Source organism: Salvelinus namaycush, chromosome 33, assembly GCF_016432855.1.
Source record: "Salvelinus namaycush isolate Seneca chromosome 33, SaNama_1.0, whole genome shotgun sequence".
NCBI classification, from domain to species: domain Eukaryota; kingdom Metazoa; phylum Chordata; class Actinopteri; order Salmoniformes; family Salmonidae; genus Salvelinus; species Salvelinus namaycush.
This window is the reverse complement of record NC_052339.1, coordinates 33,125,747-33,148,111: the sequence shown is the minus strand read 5'-3', so window position 1 is coordinate 33,148,111 and position 22,365 is coordinate 33,125,747. Positions and strand designations below refer to the sequence as shown.

The following is a 22,365-nucleotide window of genomic DNA, read 5'->3' as shown; positions in this document are numbered from 1 at the left end:
TAGTTTGGAGCTGTGCTTTGGGTCATTGTCCTGTTGTAGGAGGAAATTGGCTCCAATTAAGCGCCGTCCACAGGGTATGGCATGGTGTTGCAAAATCGAGTGATAGCCTTCCTTCTTCAAGATCCCTTTTACCCTGTACAAATCTCCCACTTTACCACCACCAAAGCACCCCCAGACCATCACATCGCCTCCACCATGCTTGACAGATGGCGTCAAGCACTCCTCCAGCATCTTTTCATTTTTTCTGCTTCTCACAAATGTTCTTCTTTGTGATCCGAAGTACTCAAACTTAGATTAGTCTGTCCATAACACTTTTTTCCAATCTTCCTCTGTCCAGTGTCTGTATTATTTTGCCCACCTTTATCTTTTCTTTTTATTGGCCAGTCTGAGATATGGCTTTTTCTTTGCAACTCTGCCTAGAAGGCCAACATCCCGGAGTCGCCTCTTCACTGTTGACGTTGAGACTGGTGTTTTGCGGGTACTATTTAATGAAGCTAACAGTTGAGGACTTGTGAGGCGTCTGTTTCTCAAACTAGACACTAATGTACTTGTCCTCTTGCTCAGTTGTGCACCGGAGCCTCCCACTCCTCTTTCTATTCTGGTTAGAGCAGGTTTGCGCTGTTCTGTGAAGGGAGTAGTACACAGCATTGTATGAGATATTCATTCTTGGCAATTTCTCACATGGAATAGCCTTCATTTTTCAGAACAAGAATAGACTGACGAGTTTCAGAAGAAAGTTCTTTGTTTCTGGCCATTTTGAGCACGTAATCTAACCCACAAATGCTGATGCTCCAGATGCTTGACTAATCTAAAGGCCAGTTTTATTGCTTATTTAAATCAGGACAACAGTTTTCAGCTGTACTAACATAATTGCAAAAGGGTTTTCTAATGATTAGCCTTTTAAAATGATAAACTTGGATTAGTTAACACAACTTGCCATTGGAACCCAGGAGTGATGGTTGCTGATAATGGGCCTCTGTAGTTTTCCATAAAGAAAACTTCATCAGCCGTTTCCAGCTACAATAGTCATTTACAACAATGTCTACACTGTATTTCTGATCAATTTGATGTTATTTTAATTATTTTAAGGACATTTAAGTGGCCCCAAACTTTTGAATCTGCAACTGACTAAATATCTCAGCCATTATATCAACATATTTTTCACACTTTTTTTAAAAAAAAATAAATTTTCTCCCCTTTTCTCCCCAATTTTTCGTGGTATCCAATCGCTAGTAATTACTATCTTGTCTCATCGCTACAACTCCCGTACGGGCTCGGGAGAGACGAAGGTCGAAAGCCATGCGTCCTCCGAAGGACAACCCAACCAAGCCGCACTGCTTCTTTAACACAGCGCGCCTCCAACCCGGAAGCCAGCCGCACCAATGTGTCGGAGATAACACCGTGCACCTGGCCCCCTTGGTTAGCGCGCACTGCGCCCGGCCCGCCACAGGAGTCGCTGGAGCGCGATGAGACAAGGATATCCCTACCGGCCAAACCCTCCCTAACCCGGACGACGCTAGCCCAATTGTGCGTCGCCCCACGGACCTCCCGGTCGCGGCCGGCTGCGACAGAGCCTGGGCGCGAACCCAGAGACTCTGGTGGCGCAGTTAGCACTGCGATGCAGTGCCCTAGACCACTGCACTTTTTTTTTTCCCCACACTTTGACTAGAAATTAAAGTTACTGCAGATCATTTGTAAACCAGGACCTTTTTTTGAAAAGGTGTCATCTTCCCAACCAATCAGTAACCAGTACAGGACACAAACTGTACTGGTGGAGTTCAGGTCAGCCATGTTGGTCAGGGAGTTCAACTATGGTTTGCCAGTGCTGCGATAAAAGAGTACCACAATATGAGACATAATACCCATAAAACCTAGCGCTCAAACAGGGAAACGGTTCCTATTGTTTTTCCACCATTCATTTTTCCCATAGAGGATTTTATAAACACTTAAAATAGGGGCTGTTGTGTAGGCTTATCCTGGCGTGACATTATGCTAACCGTGTAAATCTCTCTAGGACAAGGTGGCTTATTATACACTAACATGCTGGATTAGTGTTCATTTTGTGCATGATCAGTGCTAGCCGGGGTCCTTGGGATGTCCCTACCCCATTGAAGTTCACATATTCGGTAAGGGTTATAAAGGGAAGAGTAGGGACGTTCCAAGGATCCCAGATTGCACAAATGATCAGTGCTTACACAGTAACTTAGATTAGGAAGTGTGACTAATAAGGACCCACACTTTAGTTGATATATATATTCTTTACTATCCCTGTAAACATAGTTGTTTAATTGAATAGAACTCCAGTATTCAAATCAGAAGACTAGGAGAGTTCGTAAGCGGAACAAAAACTACAAACACGTTTTGAGGATAAATGGCATTTCAGTGTGTCGAATTAGGTGGTCAGAGTAGACAAACTTTGATCACGATAAGGTAAAAATGTACTAGAGTCGTCATACCATCAGACCAGTAAGAAAATTCATCAAAAACATAATTTCACCACAAACATACTCAACGCATCATTTTTTTTATTGACAAAGATCACCAAGCACAGATGGGATATTGATGTAGCGGCTTCAGTATATACCTTTAAAAACCCCCCTCCAAGTGGAATGTCCCAGTTGCTATGGCGCCTCAGGGGAGCAGTAGCGACCATAGAACAGAATGCTCTCGGTGTTGTTGTGGCTGATGAAGAAAAGAAAGGGGTGGTCGGCAACAAATGTGGGGGTCCTCAAGGCACAGCGCATCCCCACGATGGCGGCCACGGCGGCCGCCGCCTCTGTGCCCTCCTCGTTGACTTCCACGAAGGCCTTGTGCACCACCTCGGACAGCTCCAAGTCGTTACTGGGCGACATGCCCGAGAAGTCGCCCTTGGAGAGGTCGAAGGCGTCCGTCATGCCCATGCTGATCAGCAAGTCCTTCAGGTCAAGGGTCTCCTCCAGCTTGAACTTAGGCAGGCCCACCTGAACCTCCACCGCTTCCATCATGTCAGGCCTGGTCCACGCCACTATTTTCTCATAGGTCAGCTGCTTCTCCAGCTGTGTTTGGGGGGTGGGAAACAGTCATGACTGACACTTCTAAAAATGACAGACTGTTTTCGGTTTGAGCTAACCCTCTAATTACCACAACGCAGTTATAAACGCAGGTATTTGCCGTGCAGTTAACTGTGTATTGTATAGGCCACAAACCCCATGTTGCTGACAGAGTAAACAAGTCCTACCTTCTCCAGACCAGTGATGTGGTCCTCCATGTCGCTGGGGAGCATGATGAACATGCTCAGTTCGTTCCCCTCGTATTGCAGACACAGGATCTGGCAGTTGACCTCAGGGATGAAGGTTAGGGGGAACTTGGCCATCTGATGCATCATTTTCACTGGCTTACTCACATTCTGGATCCAATGAAAGGAGGTGTAATTTGTGACTACACAATCATTTCACTAGGGTGGCAAAAGTTACTCATTGATTGTCATGAAAGTGAAGCAAGCTACACATGTTCCTGACACATTGTTAGTGGACTGAGTTTTTAAATCAAGGGAGGGATGGATGACCAATCTGACTACAGTAACAGTTGTATAAGAAAGGTGTCCTGGCCTCCCGAGTGGCGCAGTGCTCTAAGGCAGTGCATCGCAATCCCAGGCTGTGTCACAGTCGACCGTGACCGGGAGACACATGAGGCGGTGCACAATTGGCCCAGCGTCGTCTGGGTTAGGCTGGCAGGGATTTCCTTGTCCCATCGCGCTCTAGTGACTCCTTGTGGCAGGCCGGGAGCCTGCAAGCTCACCAGTTGAACTGTCACCAGTTGAACTGTTTCTCCAGCGACACAGTGGTGCGGCTGGCTTCCGGGTTAAGCGAGCAGCGTGTCAAGAAGTAGTGCGGCCGCACGGCTCTCGACCTTCGCCTCTCCCAAGTCCGTACGGGAGTTGCAGCGATGGGGACAAGACTACCAATTGGATATCACAAATTTGGGGGTGGGGGGGAATGTACCCCCCCCCCAAAAACATTTTTTTTTTGCAGTTGGTGCAGTTAAGGCTCTTTTCCCTTAGAAGCGTTACTCTAAAGACTCATGATGAATGATCACCAGGGGTGTAAATACATGTTCAATGCGTAGACATTAGAATAGGTTCTTTGTCAGGCTGGTTGGTACCTTGTTCAGTTTGAACATGGCATTGCTGGTGCTGGCCTCCTTGAACTTCTTAAACCAGTTGCCTTTGAAGTAGATGGCGTTCACCAACACCAGTCTGGTCAGGTGGTCGACAACCCCCTCCGGCAACAGGTCCTTTATTTTCTCTACAAAAACACAGAGACTAGAGGTGAGAATTACATTATTACTTTCTTCTTCTACACCTTTGTTACAAACAGCAGATACATCAAGGACACCTAGTGTAAGAATTCAATTCATTCTCAATCTAGTGGTCCCTTAAAGGTTTTTACACCGAATGAGAATATTTATCATTAAACATTTCAGTGAATAATATCATGAATATTGTGGGAAAAATATTTTATCAAAAAAATTAGAGATATAATGCTATTGTGCCCATGGAGACAACAGCTTTTGGCCTCTATTCACCAGAGGTCTGCTTCTCCACCCAGGCATTGATGTACTTTCTGGAAGTCTCCCCATTGGTCTTGAAGTCCACAGCCTCCAGCTCAGCATCGTAGTGCTTCTTGGTGTCGCCGAGGAAAGTCTGTCACATTCACCACAGACACAAGAGACTAAGACAGGATATTGACTAACTTTATAAACCCCTTAGTACATAAGAGTCTAGTCTACAATGGACTAGACTATGTACAGTTAGTCATAGAATGTATAGGACATCCTGGAAATTGCTAGTGTGACGTATCTCTTTGTATAATGACTTTCTAATACAGTCATTGCGGTCAATTCAGAAAGGAAAATCTAATTTGAGATGCACACTTACTCCACTCAGTGTACATTGTGGACGTTACCTCAACAAACTGGTACGACTGTTCTCCGTACAGGCGATTGGCCAGGCTCAGTGAGTATGGGGCTCCCTGCAGGTTCAGGTCATGAATGAGTTTTCCGAAGCCAACATGGATGTCACCCGTAGCTTTGTTGAAGCACATCGTCTAGTGACAGAAGTAGGAAACAAACATTTACAGGTCCCCAATGTGACATCCATTTGTCATTTAGACAAGTCCAGATTACATTCATGTTGCTGAACTATTACAAAATTATTGGTTTGTGACCAGAACCTCCTGTTTATATTTCCTTAACAATTATGAAAAAATAAACACGTTGAAACCTTAGGAGAGAAAATAAGCTAGTATTCCCTCCAGTCCCAAATGCTGCTACTGTGCAAATAAAATTGTATTTGTCACATGCGCCAAATACAACAGGTGTAGACCTTAGTGAAACGCTTACTTACATGCCCATAATCAACAATGCAGTTAGGAAAATAATAATTGAAAAGCAGCAGTAAAATAACAATAGCCAGGCTATATACAGGAGCTGCTGCTACATTTGTGTATTTTATGTATGGGGCTAATATCCCATAAATAAACCACAGAACACCTACAGTAGTAGCTTGTTCCTAGCAGGGGAACACGCTACTAGACACTAATGTACTAGACACTAATGTACTTGTCCTCTTCCTCAGTTGTGCACCGGGGCCTCCCACTCCTCTTTCTATTCTGGTTAGAGCCAGTTTGTGCTGTTCTGTGGAGGGAGTAGTACACAGAGTTCTATGAGATCTTCAGTTTTGACAATTTCTCACATGGAATAGCCTTCATTTTTCAGAACAAGAATAGACTGACGAGTTTCATTTGAACGGTCTTTGTTTCTGGCCATTTTGAGCCTGTAAACCAACACACAATTGCTGATGCTCCAGATACTCAACTAGTCTAAAGGCCAGTTTTATTGCTTCTTTAAAATTAGAACATATTTCAGCTGTGCTAACATAATTGCAAAAGTACTTTCTAATGATCAATTATCCTTTTAAAATAATAAACTTGGCTAATAAAATTAGCTAACACAGCGTGCCATTGGAACACAGGAGTGATGGTTGCTGATAACAGGCATCTGTACACCTATATAGATAGTCATTAACAACATCTACACTGTATTTCTGATCAATTTGATGTTATTTTAAGGGACAAAAAGCAATTCTCAAAAACAAGGACATTTAAGTGACCCCAGACTTTTGAACTGATATATATATATATATATATCTCATTCAACTATAGCTACATTGTCCTAATTAGCACAAACTTGACTGGTACTGTATATATATTTTGTTGTTGTTGCCATTTAGCAGAAGCTTTAACCCAAAGTGATGTACATGTTATGTGTGCATACATTTTGTGTAGTTGTCCATGGTAAACGAACCCACAGTCCTGGCGTTACAAGGGCCATGCTCTACCAACTGAGTCATACAGGATAGCTATGGTTTCACAGTGTCATATCGACGGAACTCCTAAAAATGGGTCACACTGACTCACCTCTGACATCTGAGTAGCAGTGTTGCCCCTGGCACCCAGAAAAACCATGGCCAGCGCAGCTGAGATGCTGAGAGGGGAGTACAAAACATTTCCCGTTTTGTTCTTCTCTGTGATCTTCTTGAACAACGCAAGGGCGAAGTTAGTACTGGCTACAGACACAGCTGCCATTGTAACTGGTGGGAGAGGAAGGCAGGCAGAACTTGGAAAGAAAAGTTAAAAATGTTAGTATCAGTGAAACAAACGTCAATGAATGGGACGCAATTATCCAGCTAATGCGGATGCTAAATAAAAAGTACGGGAAAAGAAAAAAAAACAGCTAACTAACGTTACACCTAAATGATAAAAAGTCCTGTCTGATGTTACATTTATGCTATTCTCCTGATTTTGGAGCTATGGCAACGCGTGGCAAAATGTTTGGTAACGTCCAGGTAGCCAAGCAGACATCAATAGTTATGTTAAGTAAATCGGCAAGTTATTCACCAATAAACAAGACAAAAAGTCGTCGCTAATCGTAACTTCAACGGAAAGTTGTCAAAATCAACAGCATAAACATTCCTAAAATATGTTCAGTACCGTCACCAGTTGATTGGGAAAATATTATATTGCAGCTACTCACCAAAGACTAGTTATTTGTGAATGTCAGGTAGCCCTTTTCCAGACAGGTGGCTTTCAACAGACACGTTTCAGGGAACCATCTATAAAACAATTAACTGCAGACACACCCCGTGGCCTGTCAAAGTGCTCTTTTCAATTATTTTCAGCTGACTACTACGGCAAGCCAACTGGATTATACGATTGTACAGTACTATGAAGTAAAAACTATATCCAAGCAGTGTATGGCCTAATTATACACAGAGTGAAATAAAGAAGAATAATGTATCATTTTGTATTTATTGCTGTTAATTCCAGGAAAACAGATCAACAATTTGCATAAAAACCCAATTCGTTTTAGAAATATATTTGACCTTTCCAGTACAATAACATTTACATAAAGAATACAGTAAACATACACCTGAAGGTAACAGTGAGTGTACCCCATACAGTACAGCCTTTTTAACCATGAAAGTTTAACAAGTATAACTGGCAGGTTCATATGTACAATTGTCCTCCAAGCTCACATGGTTCTTCAATCATCCATACACTTCTGTAGTGTCCACATGTTTTCTTTCCCTGTGTTCGTCACATGTCCACACCGTTTTTCAATCAAATTCCAAGTTTGCATCAACATTTTAAGTAAATGCAAGAAATATCTGCTTCCATCAAATCAAGAGATTTAGAGATCCTCACCAGTTTGGGGGGGGGGGGGGGGGGGGGGGGGGGCAGCTTTTTAATCATGTTTGTGTTTGGAAAACAGTACTAAGTGTGGCTATTAATGAAAATTGACAAAACTTATCATATCAACAAACGAGTGTGTACTGCGTATGCGCAAGTGTAATATATACATGCACATCTTTTACAACTTGTAGACCCCAAATCTTAAGACAGACATGAAAGAGTTCTAAATCATTGAGAATTCTCTCAAGTGATATGTCTGAGAAGGCAGGGATTGATTTTAAGGTCTGAAAAGGCACTTGCCCATTGGGGCAAGTCAAGAGTATTTTTTTTTAGTTTGCCCCGAAGATTATGATCACTTGCCCCCAAAAATGTAAATTAGCTAGTTACAGGCAGAAGTACCATATATTTCCTGCCTTTCACCTACACATACGGGAGGAATCAAACAGATGTATTGAATTCAGTGAATCAGTGAAAAAAGAGCAGGCTAAAGTTTCCAGACTGCCATAAATTGTCTGTCTTTCACTTTAAACAATGGGGAGGACCAAGAAATATCGGGTTTAGTCTACTGGAATGCCTTGCAGTTTAGTTATTTTCACTTTTTTATCAATCCCTGGAAAGCTACTAATCCAGATACCCAAACACCTCCAGTCAGACACCTCCAGTCAGACACCTCCAGTCAGACACCTCCAGTCAGACACCTCCATTAGTGCTCACGCTAATCATGCTCATACTCCACATGAAAACATGTGCATTTTTTATTTTGTTGTACATTTACCAATGTACCAAACATATGCCATAGATCTCACTGCTGCATTAAATGAAGAAGTGGGAATAAACATGAGTCTCCAGAAAAGTTACATGATATCTGCCTTGGCCACCACAGTCCTGTAGAAACGGCTAAAGAAAATATAGTTGTTTTCAGAGGAGAACAGTGTTATCAATAGTAGGAGCCAAATAGTGGCCTCGACTCTGCAGGGCAGCACAGCATTTCCAAGAGAATACTGGATGGAGGGACACCAGTGTATTGTCCAGAGCTTCACTGTTGCAATAACAACTGGCTCTAGTTCTTCTAGGACTGCTTCAGTGCACTTGAGAAACTTCAGAATTCCTGGTAGTTATAGTGCATATTGTCAAAGATTATAACTAAAAATAAACACCCAGCAGCATTGAACTTCAACATGACAGATATGATATAAAACGTTTTACTCTGCGCTTCACATTAAATCAAGTGGCAAATGCGTTAAGAAACATGTTTTCGATACTGCCAGATTCCTTACATTAAAAAAAAAACGAAATATGTTGTACATTCATAAACACTGCAGCAAAAACATTAGAATTACCCCAGCTTTTTTTTTTTTTACATTAACTTTTTTGTTTGGACTTATCTTTCGTAGCTGTACAGTTAAACAATACAAATCCTTGTCAAATAACAGTAAGGAGGCATAAATATACCGCTGTAAAAACCAAGTATATGAAACTCTCATCGAGATCACGTAGGATCCCCATGTATTCAGAGAATAAAATAATTTCCCCAGCTCACACACTCTAGGATACGTGGTGTCATTTTCCCAAGCTCCCACACTCTAGGATACGTGGTGTCATTTTCCCAAGCTCCCACACTCTAATAGACGTGGTGTCATTTTCCCAAGCTCCCACACTCTAATAGACGTGGTGTCATTTTCCCAAGCTCCCACACTCTAATAGACGTGGTGTCATTTTCCCAAGCTCCCACACTCTAATAGACGTGGTGTCATTTTCCCAAGCTCCCACACTCTAATAGACGTGGTGTCATTTTCCCAAGCTCCCACACTCTAATAGACGTGGTGTCATTTTCCCAAGCTCCCACACTCTAATAGACGTGGTGTCATTTTCCCAAGCTCCCACACTCTAATAGACGTGGTGTCATTTTCCCAAGCTCCCACACTCTAATATAAAAAATAAGTTAGTGAACATGAGCTGCTTGCTGTCTTGTGCCAGTTTTCAGTGCAAAATACCAAAAGCCTCTAAGGGATCAGTGGGGAGGTTGCGTCTCTATGGAAACAAGACAGCTTCACTCTCAGCTGTGACGGGGACGTAGAGGATGTCTCCGCCACAAGTACTCAGGACCCTCCTCGCACACGCTCTTTAAAAAGGTCAAACCAACAATGACAATGACTGAAAAACATCAGAGTGAAACCCTCTTGAAACGGAGGGTTCTCTCGGACCGCTCGTGACAAGGAACAAGATGGCGGAACGAAAAGACGTGTTCAGCTAGCGTTGTCTAGTCCTTCGGAAGAGTGGGAGGTGGCGTACTTCAGCCGAAAGCTGCCTGAAAAACAGAGAGGGGACGGCGTCAGTGGAACAAAGAAAACAATACAAAATGGGAGGATTAAAATAACCTCAGAAAAATTAAGCAAAAAGACAAGGAACCACTGAGATGCCCAAAATGCACCTCAGCAGTTGGGATTTTTCTTTTCATTTTTAACTGCTAAGAGAGAGTTTTGAAAGAAAAACGTCCACAGATCTCCTCAGATGAGAGAGAGCCCTTAACAGCAGCTCCTGGCTGTAAATAAGTCCTGCCAATGGAGGTGGCTAATAGTCTGGTTGGGGGGGGGGTAGGAGGTGGGGAGGGTTACTGCAAAGGTGTGCCTTCCCAAGCTTGGTCAAGGGTACCCTCTGTGTGGTTGGGTGTAAGGTTAAAAAGCCTGGTATGTGATAGAGAGTAAGAGAGGGCTGAGGGGGGGTGCTGCAGAGGGGCCGAAGGGGTCCATCTGAAGAGGCCCCTGGCCGTGGCGTTATTACCTTGCTGTGTTGAATCAACGGAGGGCTGTTTGCAGTCCTGTGCGTAGTGCCCACTGACCCCACAGTTGTAGCAGGAGACGTTGCCGTTGTTCTTGTTGACGCCGACCGCTCCCCCCAGGCCTCCCGAACCGGGCACCATACCCACGCTGGAGGGGTATATGTGCGGGTAGAAACGGTTGAAGGGCGACACCATCTGTTGGAGGCTATAGCCTAGCTGGGTGCCCAGGTCAGAGTGAGGGTGGGTGTGCAGCAGGGTCTGGCCAGCGTAAGGGGCGGGGGGGAAGAATGTCAGCTGGGCCTGGCCGTTACTTTGCGGGGGCGGCTGGCTGAGGTAGTTGCTGGTGCACAGGGACGTGAACTGGAAGATAGGCGGCGCACCAAACACCTGCCGTGGCGCCATCTGGTGGGGGAAGAAAAACGATGGCGCTGTACGGCTGTTGCCGCAGCCGCCTCGGCAACCGCACGCCCCACAGCACATGGCCTGTTGCTGGTGAGTCGTCTGCTGCTGCTGTTGTTGTTGATGTTGTGGTTGCGCCTGTTGCTGGGCGACGGAGTTACTGGTGCTGTTGACGTAAGAGGTGGAGTCGGTCTGGGTTGAGCCGGGCGCTGGGCCGGGGGTGTGGGTGGGTACGGACGGGGGCACCACCGCCTGAACCTGTCCAGGGGAAGGCGCTACCCCTAGCGTTGCCATGACGGAAGTGGGGATGGGGGCCATAGTGTACAGGGAGGGCAGGCCCGAGAAAAGAGACACATCTGGGTGCTTGGTGTGAGGGATGCTAAGGTCCCCCAGGGGTACGGAGGGGGTTAGGGGGGAGGCAGGGTCTGGGTTGGAGTAGGCAGGCTGCAGGGGTGAGGCATAGGGCGGACCGGGGGTGATGACACTGATAGCTTCCACCAGGGGCTGGTAGGCAGGGAGGGTGGTGACACCCTCAGAGCTGGCAGTGGTCTGTGGAGGGGCTGTCTTGAAGTGCTGGACCAGGGGCAGCAGGGCAGGGCTGCCAGGGGGGTGTACGCCTAGGGCTAGGGAGCCAAACCCTGGGAGTACCATGGGCACTGCAGCAGGAGCATCCCTCTGCTCTGGATCCCCTGGCACGGTGGTGGACATGGGCTCTCGGAGGACCAGGGGCACCTGCATGATCAGCCCTCCGACCACCTTGTTGTCTACTAGGGCAGCTGCCACCTGGGGGGGCATGACTGGCAGAGGGGCATCGGCAGGTAGTGCCCTGTTGGGCAATATGCAGGGCAGGGGGTGCATGAAGGTGTTTGGGGGATAGTCAAGGCTGGGGGGCTCCCCGACAGGCTTGGCAGAGACCAGGTGGTGGATGGGGGGCATGGCCCCATCTACAACCTCCTGCCAGGGGAAGAAGGCGTCCGCTGGGCCCTGGCTACTGCCCGTATCTGGGTGAGGGTGAGAGAGAGTGAGAGAATGAAAGAGAGAGCACGAGTGAGGGAGAGAATGAAAGAGAGAGCGAGAGAGAGGGATAGAGAGGGAGAGCGAGAGGGAGAGCGAGAGGGAGAGAGAGAGGGAGAACAAAAAGTCTCAGTGATGTCCCAAAAATAAGACAAGCCCAAAATCGAATCATGGTGTGTGTGTGTGTCTCACCTTTATCCTTCTCGTCCTCGCTGTCCAGGCTCTCTGGTTTGTGGTGCTGGGGGCTGGAGGCCGAGCTGTAGCTCTCAGACGAGGTTTCGCCGTATACCTCGTGACTGGAGTCTCCATCTAGACGGTGGTCAGGACACATACAACCCCAACATTCATTCAATTAGATTTAGTTCAAATATGATTTGCAAAGCGTTGATTTACATCAAATAAACCTGAAGGCATATGCGTATGGCTAAAGACACACAGATAAGCAGATCAGATGTTGACTGAAAAGCTATGCCTTATAAACTTTGCCGTACAACATTGCTCTCTGTTGGTTGAATGGAGTTACTACACGTAGTAAAGGCCTAAACGCACCAATGGCGAGCGTGCAAAGTGTGTATGATATATTTTAGAAAGCATTGTTTTAAATTATAACGACCCAACCGAAGTCTCTGATAATGACCCAACCGAAGCCTCTTATAACGACCCAAACGAAGTCTCGTATAATGACCCAACCGAAGTCTCGTATAACGACCCATTCGAAGTCTCGTATAATGACCCAACCGAAGTCTCGTATAATGACCCAACCGAAGTCTCGTATAACGACCCATCCGAAGTCTCGTATAATGACCCAACCGAAGTCTCGTATAATGACCCAACCGAAGTCTCGTATAATGACCCAACCGAAGTCTCTTATAACGACCCAACCGAAGTCTCTGATAACGACCCAACCGAAGCCTCTGATAATGACCCAACCGAAGTCTCTGATAACGACCCAACCGAAGTCTCTGATAATGACCCAACCGAAGTCTCTGATAACGACCCAACCGAAGTCTCCGATAATGACCCAACCGAAGTCTCCGATAACGACCCAACCGATGTCTCTGATAACGACCCAACCGAAGTCTCTGATAATGACCCAACCGAAGTCTCCGATAACGACCCAACCGAAGTCTCTGATAACGACCCAACCGAAGCCTCTTATAACGACCCAACCGAAGTCTCTGATAACGACCCAACCGAAGTCTCTTATAACGACCCAACCGAAGTCTCGTATAACGACCCAACCGAAGTCTCTGATAACGACCCAACCGAAGTCTCGTATAACGACCCAACCGAAGCCTCTTATAACGACCCAACCGAAGCCTCTTATAACGACCCAACCAAAGCCTCTTATAACGACCCAACCGAAGCCTCTGATAACGACCCAACCGAAGCCTCTGATAACGACCCAACCGAAGCCTCTTATAACGACCCAACCGAAGCCTCTTATAACGACCCAACCGAAGTCTCTGATAACGACCCAACCGAAGTCTCTGATAATGACCCAACCGAAGTCTCTGATAATGACCCAACCGAAGTCTCGTATAACGACCCAACTGAAGTCTCGTATAACGACCCAACCGAAGTCTCTGAAAACGACCCAACCGAAGTCTCCGATAACGACCCAACCGAAGTCTCTGATAACGACCCAACCGAAGTCTCGTTTAACGACCCAACTGAAGTCTCTGATAACGACCCAACCGAAGTCTCTGTAACGACCCAACCGAAGTCTCTGATAATGACCCAACCGAAGTCGCTGATAACGACCCAACCGAAGTCTCTGATAACGACCCAACCGAAGTCTCCGATAACGGCCCAACCGAAGTCTCGTATAACGACCCAACCGAAGTCTCTGATAAAGACCCATCCGAAGTCTCCGATAAAGACCCAACCGAAGTCTCAGATAATGACCCAACCGAAGTCTCTTATAACGACCCAACCGTAGTCTCCGATAACGACCCAACCGAAGTCTCGGATAACGGCCCAACCGAAGTCTCTGATAACGACCCAACCGAAGTCTCTGATAACGACCCAACCGAAGCCTCTTATAACGACCCAACCGAAGCCTCTTATAACGACCCAACCGAAGTCTCTTATAACGACCCAACCGAAGTCTCTGATAACGACCCAACCGAAGCCTCTTATAACGACCCAACCGAAGCCTCTTATAACGACCCAACCGAAGTCTCGTATAACGACCCAACCGAAGTCTCGTATAACGACCCAACCGAAGTCTCTGATAACGACCCAACCGAAGTCTCAGATAATGACCCAACCGAAGTCTCTGATAACGACCCAACCGAAGCCTCTGATAACGACCCAACCGAAGCCTCTTATAACGACCCAACCGAAGCCTCTTATAATGACCCAACCGAAGTCTCATATAACGACCCAACCGAAGTCTCGTATAACGACTCAACCGAAGTCTCTTATAACGACCCAACCGAAGTCTCTGATAACGACCCAACCGAAGTCTCTGATAACGACCCAACCGAAGCCTCTTATAACGACCCAACCGAAGCCTCTGATAACGACCCAACCGAAGCCTCTTATAATGACCCAACCGAAGCCTCTGATAACGACCCAACCGAAGCCTCTTATAACGACCCAACCGAAGTCTCGTATAACGACCCAACCGAAGTCTCGTATAACGACCCAACCGAAGTCTCTTATAACGACCCAACCGAAGTCCCTGATAACGACCCAACCGAAGTCTCGTATAACGACCCAACCGAAGCCTCTTATAACGACCCAACCGAAGCCTCTGATAACGACCCAACCGAAGTCCCTGATAACGACCCAACCGAAGTCTCGTATAACGACCCAACCGAAGCCTCTGATAACGACCCAACCGAAGCCTCTGATAACGACCCAACCGAAGCCTCGCTCAATTAGATTGTGTCTCTATTTTTGGGTTAAATCATTGCCGCTATAGTCACACAAAATAATTTTTTTGTTGTTGTTATTAATCACTTTCTTCTAGCTCCTTTTAATTGGAAGAGTTAGCTAGGTTCGATTAGACCAATTCATCCACTGATGGAAACAACATTGGAGATAAGGACTATCCTGCTAGCATACAGTCCCTGCTCTGCCTGTCTGGTCCTTTCCGCCCGCCTCGCTCTGCTTGTTCCGCCCGCCCGCTTCTGGTGAGTTTGTCGCTTATGCCTTTCCTCCAAAAAAAACAACAAAAAAACATCAAGCAATTTCTTCACAGAGCTACTATTTCAGAGCTTTAGGATAGGAAGAATATCAGGGCAAAATCATCTCCATCGATACCCACCTTTTCCTGTCGACTGTCGCGCTCGCTGAGATGCTGGTGGCACCATGCTCCCATTTGCCAAGTATGCTTTCTTCCCCTTTTCCCTGAAGGAGGAGAGACAAAGACGAGGGTTCGTCGTCAACGATACAGGATAAATGAGGGAGGAGAAGAGGAATTGAAGCCTGTTGCTCGACAGACTAGTTGGTAATAAACCCACTTAAATTTGCTTACCGCCCCAACAGATCCACAGACGATGCAATCGCCATCACACTGCACACTGCCCTATCCCATCTGGACAAGAGGAATACCTATGTAAGAACTCTGTTCATTGACTATAGCTCAGCATTCAACACCATAGTTCACTACAAGCTCATCATTAAGCTCGAGGCCCTTGGTCTGAACCCCGCCCTGTGCAACTGGGTCCTGGACTTCCTGACGGGCCGATCCCCAGGTGGTGAAGGTAGGAAACATCACCTCCACTCCGCTGATCCTCAACACTGGGGCCCCACATGGGTGCGTTCTCAGGCCCCTCCTGTACTCCCTGTTCACCCATGACTTCGTGACCAAGCACGCCTCCAACTGAATCATTAAGTTTGCAGACGACACAACAGTAGTAGGCCTGATTACCAACAACGACGAGACGGCCTACAGGGAGGAGGTGAGGGCTCTGGGAGTGTGGTGCCTCGAAAACAACCTCCCACTCAACGTCAACAAAGCAAAGGAAATGATCGTAGACTTCAGGAAACAGCAGAGGGAGCACCCCCCTATCTACATCGATGGGACCTCAGGAGGCTAAATACATTTGGCTTGTCACCTAAAACCCTCACAAATGTTTACAGATGCACAATTGAAAGCGTCCTGTCAGGCTGTGTCACCGCCTGGTACGGCAACTGCAACGCCCGTAACCACAAGGTTCTCCAGAGGGTGGTGTGGTCTGCCTAACGCATTACCAGGGGCAAACTACCTGCCCTCCAGGACACCTACAGCACCCGATGTCACAGAAAGGACAAAAAGATCATCAAGGACATCAACCTCCCAAGCCACTGCCTGTTCACCCCGCTATCATTCAGAAAGGTCAGTAAAGGTGCATCAAAGCTGGGACCGAGAGACTGAAAAACAGTTTCTATCTCAAGGCCATCAGACTGTTAAAGAGCCATCACTAGCACATTTGAGGCTGCTGCCTACAGGCATAGCCGAGGAATCACTGGCCACTTTAAGGAATGGAACACTAGTCACTTTAATAATGATTACATATCTGGCATTACTCATCTGATATGTATATACTGTATTCTATACTATTCTATGGTATCTTAGTCACTTACAAATGTTTACATATCTTGCATTACTCATCTCATATGTTTATACGGTTTTCTATACTATTCTACTGTATCTTAGTCCATTCCGCTCTGACATCACTCGTCCATGTGTATATAGTCTTAATTAATTCCTACTTAGATTTGTGTGTATTGGTTATATGTTGTGTAATTACGCTAGTGTAATGCTAGGTCCTCTCTGTCAGGCCCTGTGGTGGGGGGGGATTGACGCTAACGCGCTTCTGTTAGCATGCTAGCTAGCATAATGCTAGGTCCTCTCTTTCAGGCCCTGTGGTGGTGGGGATTGACGCTAACGCGCTTCTGTTAGCATGCTAGCTAGCATAATGCTAGGTCCTCTCTGTCAGGCCCTGTGGTGGGGGGGATTGACGCTAACGCGCTTCTGTTAGCATGCTAGCTAGCATAATGCTAGGTCCTCTCTGTCAGGCTCTGTGGTGGGGGGATTGACGCTAACGCTCTTCTGTTAGCATGCTAGCTCGCATAATGCTAGGTCCTCTCTTTCAGGCCCTGTGGTGGGGGGGATTGACGCTAACGCTCTTCTGTTAGCATGCTAGCTCGCATAATGCTAGGCCTTCTCTGACAGGCACCACTGTGCTGGTAGTGGTTTTTTGAACACAGTCACACTGTTAGCTTCTTGTGTCAGACGTTCCTCTCATACTCAATCTACAGCCAAAGACAACAAACTAATATGTCTACGAAGCAACACCTATCACAATGTAGAAACTGTACTGTCGGCTGGCTCAGTGTTGAGCCAGTATGTCTGTGTAGGGAAGTCTTTTCACTGTCAGTCAATGTGAGGACCATTTTAGAAGGCGGGTAATAATGACTGTATTCACTGGGTTAGTGATCGACTGTCTTCTTGCCTCGTTCACATGCTCTCACTGGCTTTTCTCAGTAGACCCTAGATGTACAGCAGGGGCCGTTATGTATCCAGAGTCTGATCTAGGATCAGGTCCCCATGTCCATATAATCTCATTCATTGGTATCTAAAAGGCCAAACTGATCCTAAGTCAGCACTCCAACTCTGGTACATACGGCTCCTGATTCCCTGGTGGGTTGAACATTGATATAGCCAGTGATTACCTGTCTGGTCCCAGTGGCTGCCTCATGCTGGCAGGGTGGTTGGCCCTCTTCTCACTATCCTGATGCTGTGGACCAGATAGATAGAATTAGCTGTGTTAAAGTAGGGCTGGAGCAAAACCCTGAACACCCATTTGCTCTCTAGGAGGAAGTTACTTGACCGAGTGTGCCTTTAAAACATATACTGTAGCTCCATTACACTATTTGCCAGAGCAGGAATGCCATAGAGCTGTTGCCTGTTACGTAACCCCTGTCACATGACGAGGGCCCCATGAATGAGGCATTGCTGGACTCTGACCCAGAGCTATAGCAGGAGGAGTGGGTCAAAGGGCAGAGCGCCTCACCCTGGCTAGCGCTGATAGCACTCGTATTGCTGCTGAGCTGGACTTGACTTTGGAGCACAAACACACACACACACAAACATACACTAACACATGCACGCACACACACACACACGCACACACAAAGGTACTCTCCCCAACGTATTTGTACAGTAAAGCTAAAACATTTAATTTGGCTATATACTCCAGCATTTTGGATTTGAGATACAATGTGTTATATGAGGTGACAGTACAGAATGTCAACTTACGTATGTAAATACAAGGGTATTCACATACATCCACTATATATACAGCAGTACGTAGACAACCCTTCAAATTTGTGGATTCGGCTGTTTCAGCCACACCCGTTGCTGACAGGTGTATAAAATCGAACACACAACCATGCAATCTCCATAGACAAACATTGTCAGTAGAATGGCCTTACTGAAGAGCTCTGTGACATTCAACGTGGAACCATCATAGGATGACACCTTTCTAACAAGCCAGTTTGTCAAATTTCTGCCCTGCTAGAGCTGCCCTGATCAACTGTAAGTTCTGTTATTGTGAAATGGAAACGTCTAGGAGCAACAACAGTTCAGCCGAGTACTGAAGCATATGGCGCGTAAAAATCGTCTGTCCTCGTCTGTCCTGGAAGCAACGTCAGCACAATATCTGTTCGTCAGGAGCTTCAGGAAATGGGTTTCCATGTACAATGCCAAGCGTCGGCTGGAGTGGCGTAAAGCTCGCTGCTATTGGACTCTGGAGTAGTGGAAACGTGTTCTCTGGAGTGATGAATCACGCTTCACCATCTGGCAGCCCAACAGACAAATCTGAGTTTGGCAGATGCCAGGAGAACGCTACCTGCCCGAATGCATAGTGCCAACTGTAAAGTTTGGTGGAGGAGGAATAATGGTCTGGAGCTCTTATTTATGGTTCCAGTGAAGGGAAATCTTAACGCTACAGCATACAATGACATTCTAGACATTTCTATGCTTCCAACTTTGTGGCAACAGTTTGGGGAAGGCCCTTTCCTGTTTCAGCATGACAATTCCCCCATTGCACAAAGTGAGGTCTAATCGCCCAACATCAGTGCCGACCTAACTAATTCCCTTGCGGGAAGCCCCCGCAGCAATGTTCCAACACGCACGCACGCACGCACGCACGCACGCACGCACGCACGCACACACACACACACAAACACAGTGGAAAGCCTTCCCAGGAGAGTGGAGGCTGTTATAGCAGCAAAAGGGGGGGACTCCATATTATCCCTGTGGCGCTAGGCTAGGCTATGCTAGTCAGCGTTTCTGATGAGAATGATCCCGGATCCGGGATGGGTAGTCCAGAAAGGTTTTTAATGCCCATGATTTTGGAATGAGATGTTTGATGAGAAGGTGTCCACATACTTTGTGTATCAGTTTTACCGTTTAGAAAGCACTTTATGTAGGTATCTAATCCCCACCCATTTGAAGGTGTCATAGATATTTACTCTTAAAGTGTATTAAATGTAGTCAAGTGTAGTATTTGGTGCCATATTCCTAACACGCAACGACTACATCAAGCTTGTGACTCTACAAACTTGTTGGATTAATTTGTTTTGGGTTGTGTTTCAGATTATTTTGTGCCCAATAGAAATTAATGGTAAATAATGTATCGTGTCATTTTGGAGTCACTTTTATTGTAAATAAGAATATAACATGTTCACACACACACACACACACACACACACACACACACACACACACACACACACACACACACACACACACACACACACACACACACACACACACACACACACACACACAACCACAACCACACAACCACACACAACCACAACCACACACAACCACACATGTATGTTGCTTATACAGGGCATCAGCCCTAATTTGGTCACTGAAACAACACATGCTACAGGGGAGGAGTGGAGGCCATCCATCTTAAAATAGGACATGTCTGCCTGGTCTAAATTAACTCTTTCTCAGTCTATATAACCCACGGCTATTGGGCCATTTTAAAAGTCAAAAACAAAAAACTACCAATCAAAATGCCTGTTCATACATTGAACATGATACAAGACTATCTGAAAATAATAAACATTTGTTTAATTGCTTAACATTAACTGTAAATTCTTTGTATTTTGTGAGAATTAGGCTGTATCTGAAATGGCACCCTACTTCCTGTACAGAACCTCCTTTTGGCCCTGGTCAACAGTAGTGCACTATAAAGGGAATCGGGTGCCATTCTGGATGTAGCTTTGTTCTCGGTCTGTCTCACCTGCTCTGGGCCTGGCCCCCCAGAGGCCTCCTGGTCGGGTTGTAGCGTGCAGGTCTTCCTCCTCCAGTCAGGCAGGCTGTTGTGCTTCGAGCTGTGTGACCCCTTCTGAATGCTCTCGCCCTGGGAACTTTTGGCATCGGGAATACTGGGGGGAAAAAAGGGAGGGGGAATAAGAATCCTTTTCAGGTTTTTCATCAGAAACAAATATATGGTGTATATCTGCACTGGAGGGGGGGGGGTACTCACTTGAAGAAGGAGGCACTCCTAACCACAGATCTAGGATCAGGCTACTCTATCCCCATTCCAAACCACAATCATCAGGTAGTTTCTGGACTAGTGATTAGGAGCAACTTCTACCTTCTAGGGTTGGGTTCAATTCCTTTTCAATTCCAGTCAATTCAGGAAGTACAATGGAATTTCAATTTCAATTCTCTTCAATGTTTTTCAATGAGGAAAATTGGGAATATAAATGTTATTTACTTTCTGAATTGACCGGCATTTAAAATGGGATTGATCCTGCCACCTACTACGGTGTCGGGACAATAGGGTGCCTACCTAAGGCAGGGGCTATTGCTGACATGTTTCTTCCGGTGTCCCTGAACGTACGGATCCAAATCTGAAGGGTAGAGACATTCATTCATTAATGTATTAATTCATAGTTGACAGGAAACCAATGCACTTTAATCAACATTTCACGTTTTCACATCAACACTCGTTTCCATACCTAGTGAGATCAGTGAGTAGCAACAGGCATTCCTCAGTGAGAAACGTTGTAATGCTTTATGACATAGCTAACTTGTTATACTAATAGGACATGTATTGGTTTAGTTCAGCCTGAAAGTGTACGCTGCACATCTGAATATCACAGTACAGTATGCATACGGACACACACACACACACACACACACACACACACACACACACACACACACACACACACACACACACACACACACACACACACACACACACACACACACACACACACACACACACACACACTACAATGTATGTGATTCCTGCTTACAAGCAAAAATTAAAGCAGGTACCACCAGTGACTCGGTCTATAAAAAAGGTGGTCAGATGAAGCAGATGCTAAACTACAGGACTGTTTTGCTAGCACAGACTGGAATATGTTCCGGGATTCTTCCGATGGCATTGAGGACGACTGTGTGATTACGCTCTCCGTAGCCGATGTGAGTAAGACCTTTAAACAGGTGAACATTCACAAGGCTGCGGGGCCAGACGGATTACCAGGACGTGTGCTCCGGGCATGTGCTGACCAACTGGCAAGTGTCTTCAATTACATTTTCAACATGTCCCTGATTGAGTCTGTAATACCAACATGTTTCAAGCAGACCACCATAGTCCCTGTGCCCAAGAACACGAAGGCAACCTGCCTAAATGACTACAGACCCGTAGCACTCACGTCCGTAGCCATGAAGTGCTTTGAAAGGTTGGTCATTGCTCACATCAACACCATTATCCAAGAAACCCTAGACGCACTCCAATTTGCATACCGCCCAAACAGATCCACAGATGATGCAATCTCTATTGCACTCCACACTGCCCTTTCCCACCTGGACAAAAGGAACACCTATTTGAGAATGCTATTCATTGACTACAACTCAGCGTTCAACACCATAGCACCCTCAAAGCTCATCACTAAGCTAAACTTCCTGGGACTAAACACCTCCCTCTGCAACTGGATCCTGGACTTCCTGACGGGCCGCCCCCAGGTGGTGAGGGTAGGTAGCAACACATCTGCCACGCTGATCCTCAACACTGGAGCCCCCCAGGGGTGCATGCTCAGTCCTCTCCTGTACTCCCTGTTCACCCACAACAGCATGGCCAGACACGACTCCAACACCATCATTAAGTTTGCAGACGACACAACAGTGGTAGGCCTGATCACCGACAACGACGGGACATCCTATAGGGAGGAGGTCAGAGACCTGGCCGTGTGGTGCCAGAATAACAACCTATCCCTCAACGTAACCAAGACTAAGGAAATGATTGTGGACTACAGGAAAAGGAGGACCGAGCACGCCCCCATTCTCATCAACGGGGCTGTAGTGGAGCAGGTTGAGAGCTTCAAGTTCCTTGGTGTCCACATCACCAACAAACTAGAATGGTCCAAACACACCAACCCCCCTTTTACACTGCTGCTACTCTCTGTTTA

General features: G+C 46.3%; 2 protein-coding genes across 5 annotated transcripts in view; both read right to left on the bottom strand.

Moving 5' to 3' along the window:
- Nucleotides 1–2,508: 2,508 nt before the first annotated feature.
- On the bottom strand, nucleotides 2,509–8,793 carry LOC120027859 (leukocyte elastase inhibitor-like). Its single transcript, XM_038972940.1, has 7 exons — nucleotides 7,072–8,793; nucleotides 6,456–6,654; nucleotides 4,944–5,084; nucleotides 4,564–4,681; nucleotides 4,141–4,283; nucleotides 3,218–3,385; nucleotides 2,509–3,035 (listed from the first exon to the last, which is right to left on the bottom strand). The coding sequence occupies exons 2-7, from the start codon at nucleotides 6,621–6,623 to the stop codon at nucleotides 2,622–2,624; spliced, it is 1,152 nt and encodes a 383-aa protein (XP_038828868.1). The 5' UTR covers nucleotides 6,624–6,654; nucleotides 7,072–8,793; the 3' UTR covers nucleotides 2,509–2,621.
- A 267-nt stretch (nucleotides 8,794–9,060) lies between these two features.
- The window catches only part of LOC120027858 (zinc finger CCHC domain-containing protein 2-like), an 87,194-nt gene continuing 73,889 nt past the window's right edge, over nucleotides 9,061–22,365 (bottom strand). The window contains exons 8-16 of one of the 4 annotated variants that reach the window (XM_038972936.1): nucleotides 20,739–20,799; nucleotides 20,184–20,328; nucleotides 17,593–17,657; nucleotides 15,410–15,469; nucleotides 15,200–15,282; nucleotides 14,998–15,084; nucleotides 12,115–12,231; nucleotides 10,512–11,909; nucleotides 9,061–10,038 (exon numbers count right to left, since the gene is read on the bottom strand). In XM_038972936.1, the coding sequence (XP_038828864.1) occupies nucleotides 9,977–10,038; nucleotides 10,512–11,909; nucleotides 12,115–12,231; nucleotides 14,998–15,084; nucleotides 15,200–15,282; nucleotides 15,410–15,469; nucleotides 17,593–17,657; nucleotides 20,184–20,328; nucleotides 20,739–20,799 (2,078 nt within the window). In that variant the 3' untranslated portion in view covers nucleotides 9,061–9,976. Of the gene's footprint in view, nucleotides 10,039–10,511; nucleotides 11,910–12,114; nucleotides 12,232–14,997; nucleotides 15,090–15,199; nucleotides 15,283–15,409; nucleotides 15,470–17,592; nucleotides 17,658–20,183; nucleotides 20,329–20,738; nucleotides 20,800–22,365 lie in introns of all 4 variants that reach the window. The other 3 variants (XM_038972938.1, XM_038972937.1, XM_038972939.1) reach the window with 3 other exon arrangements.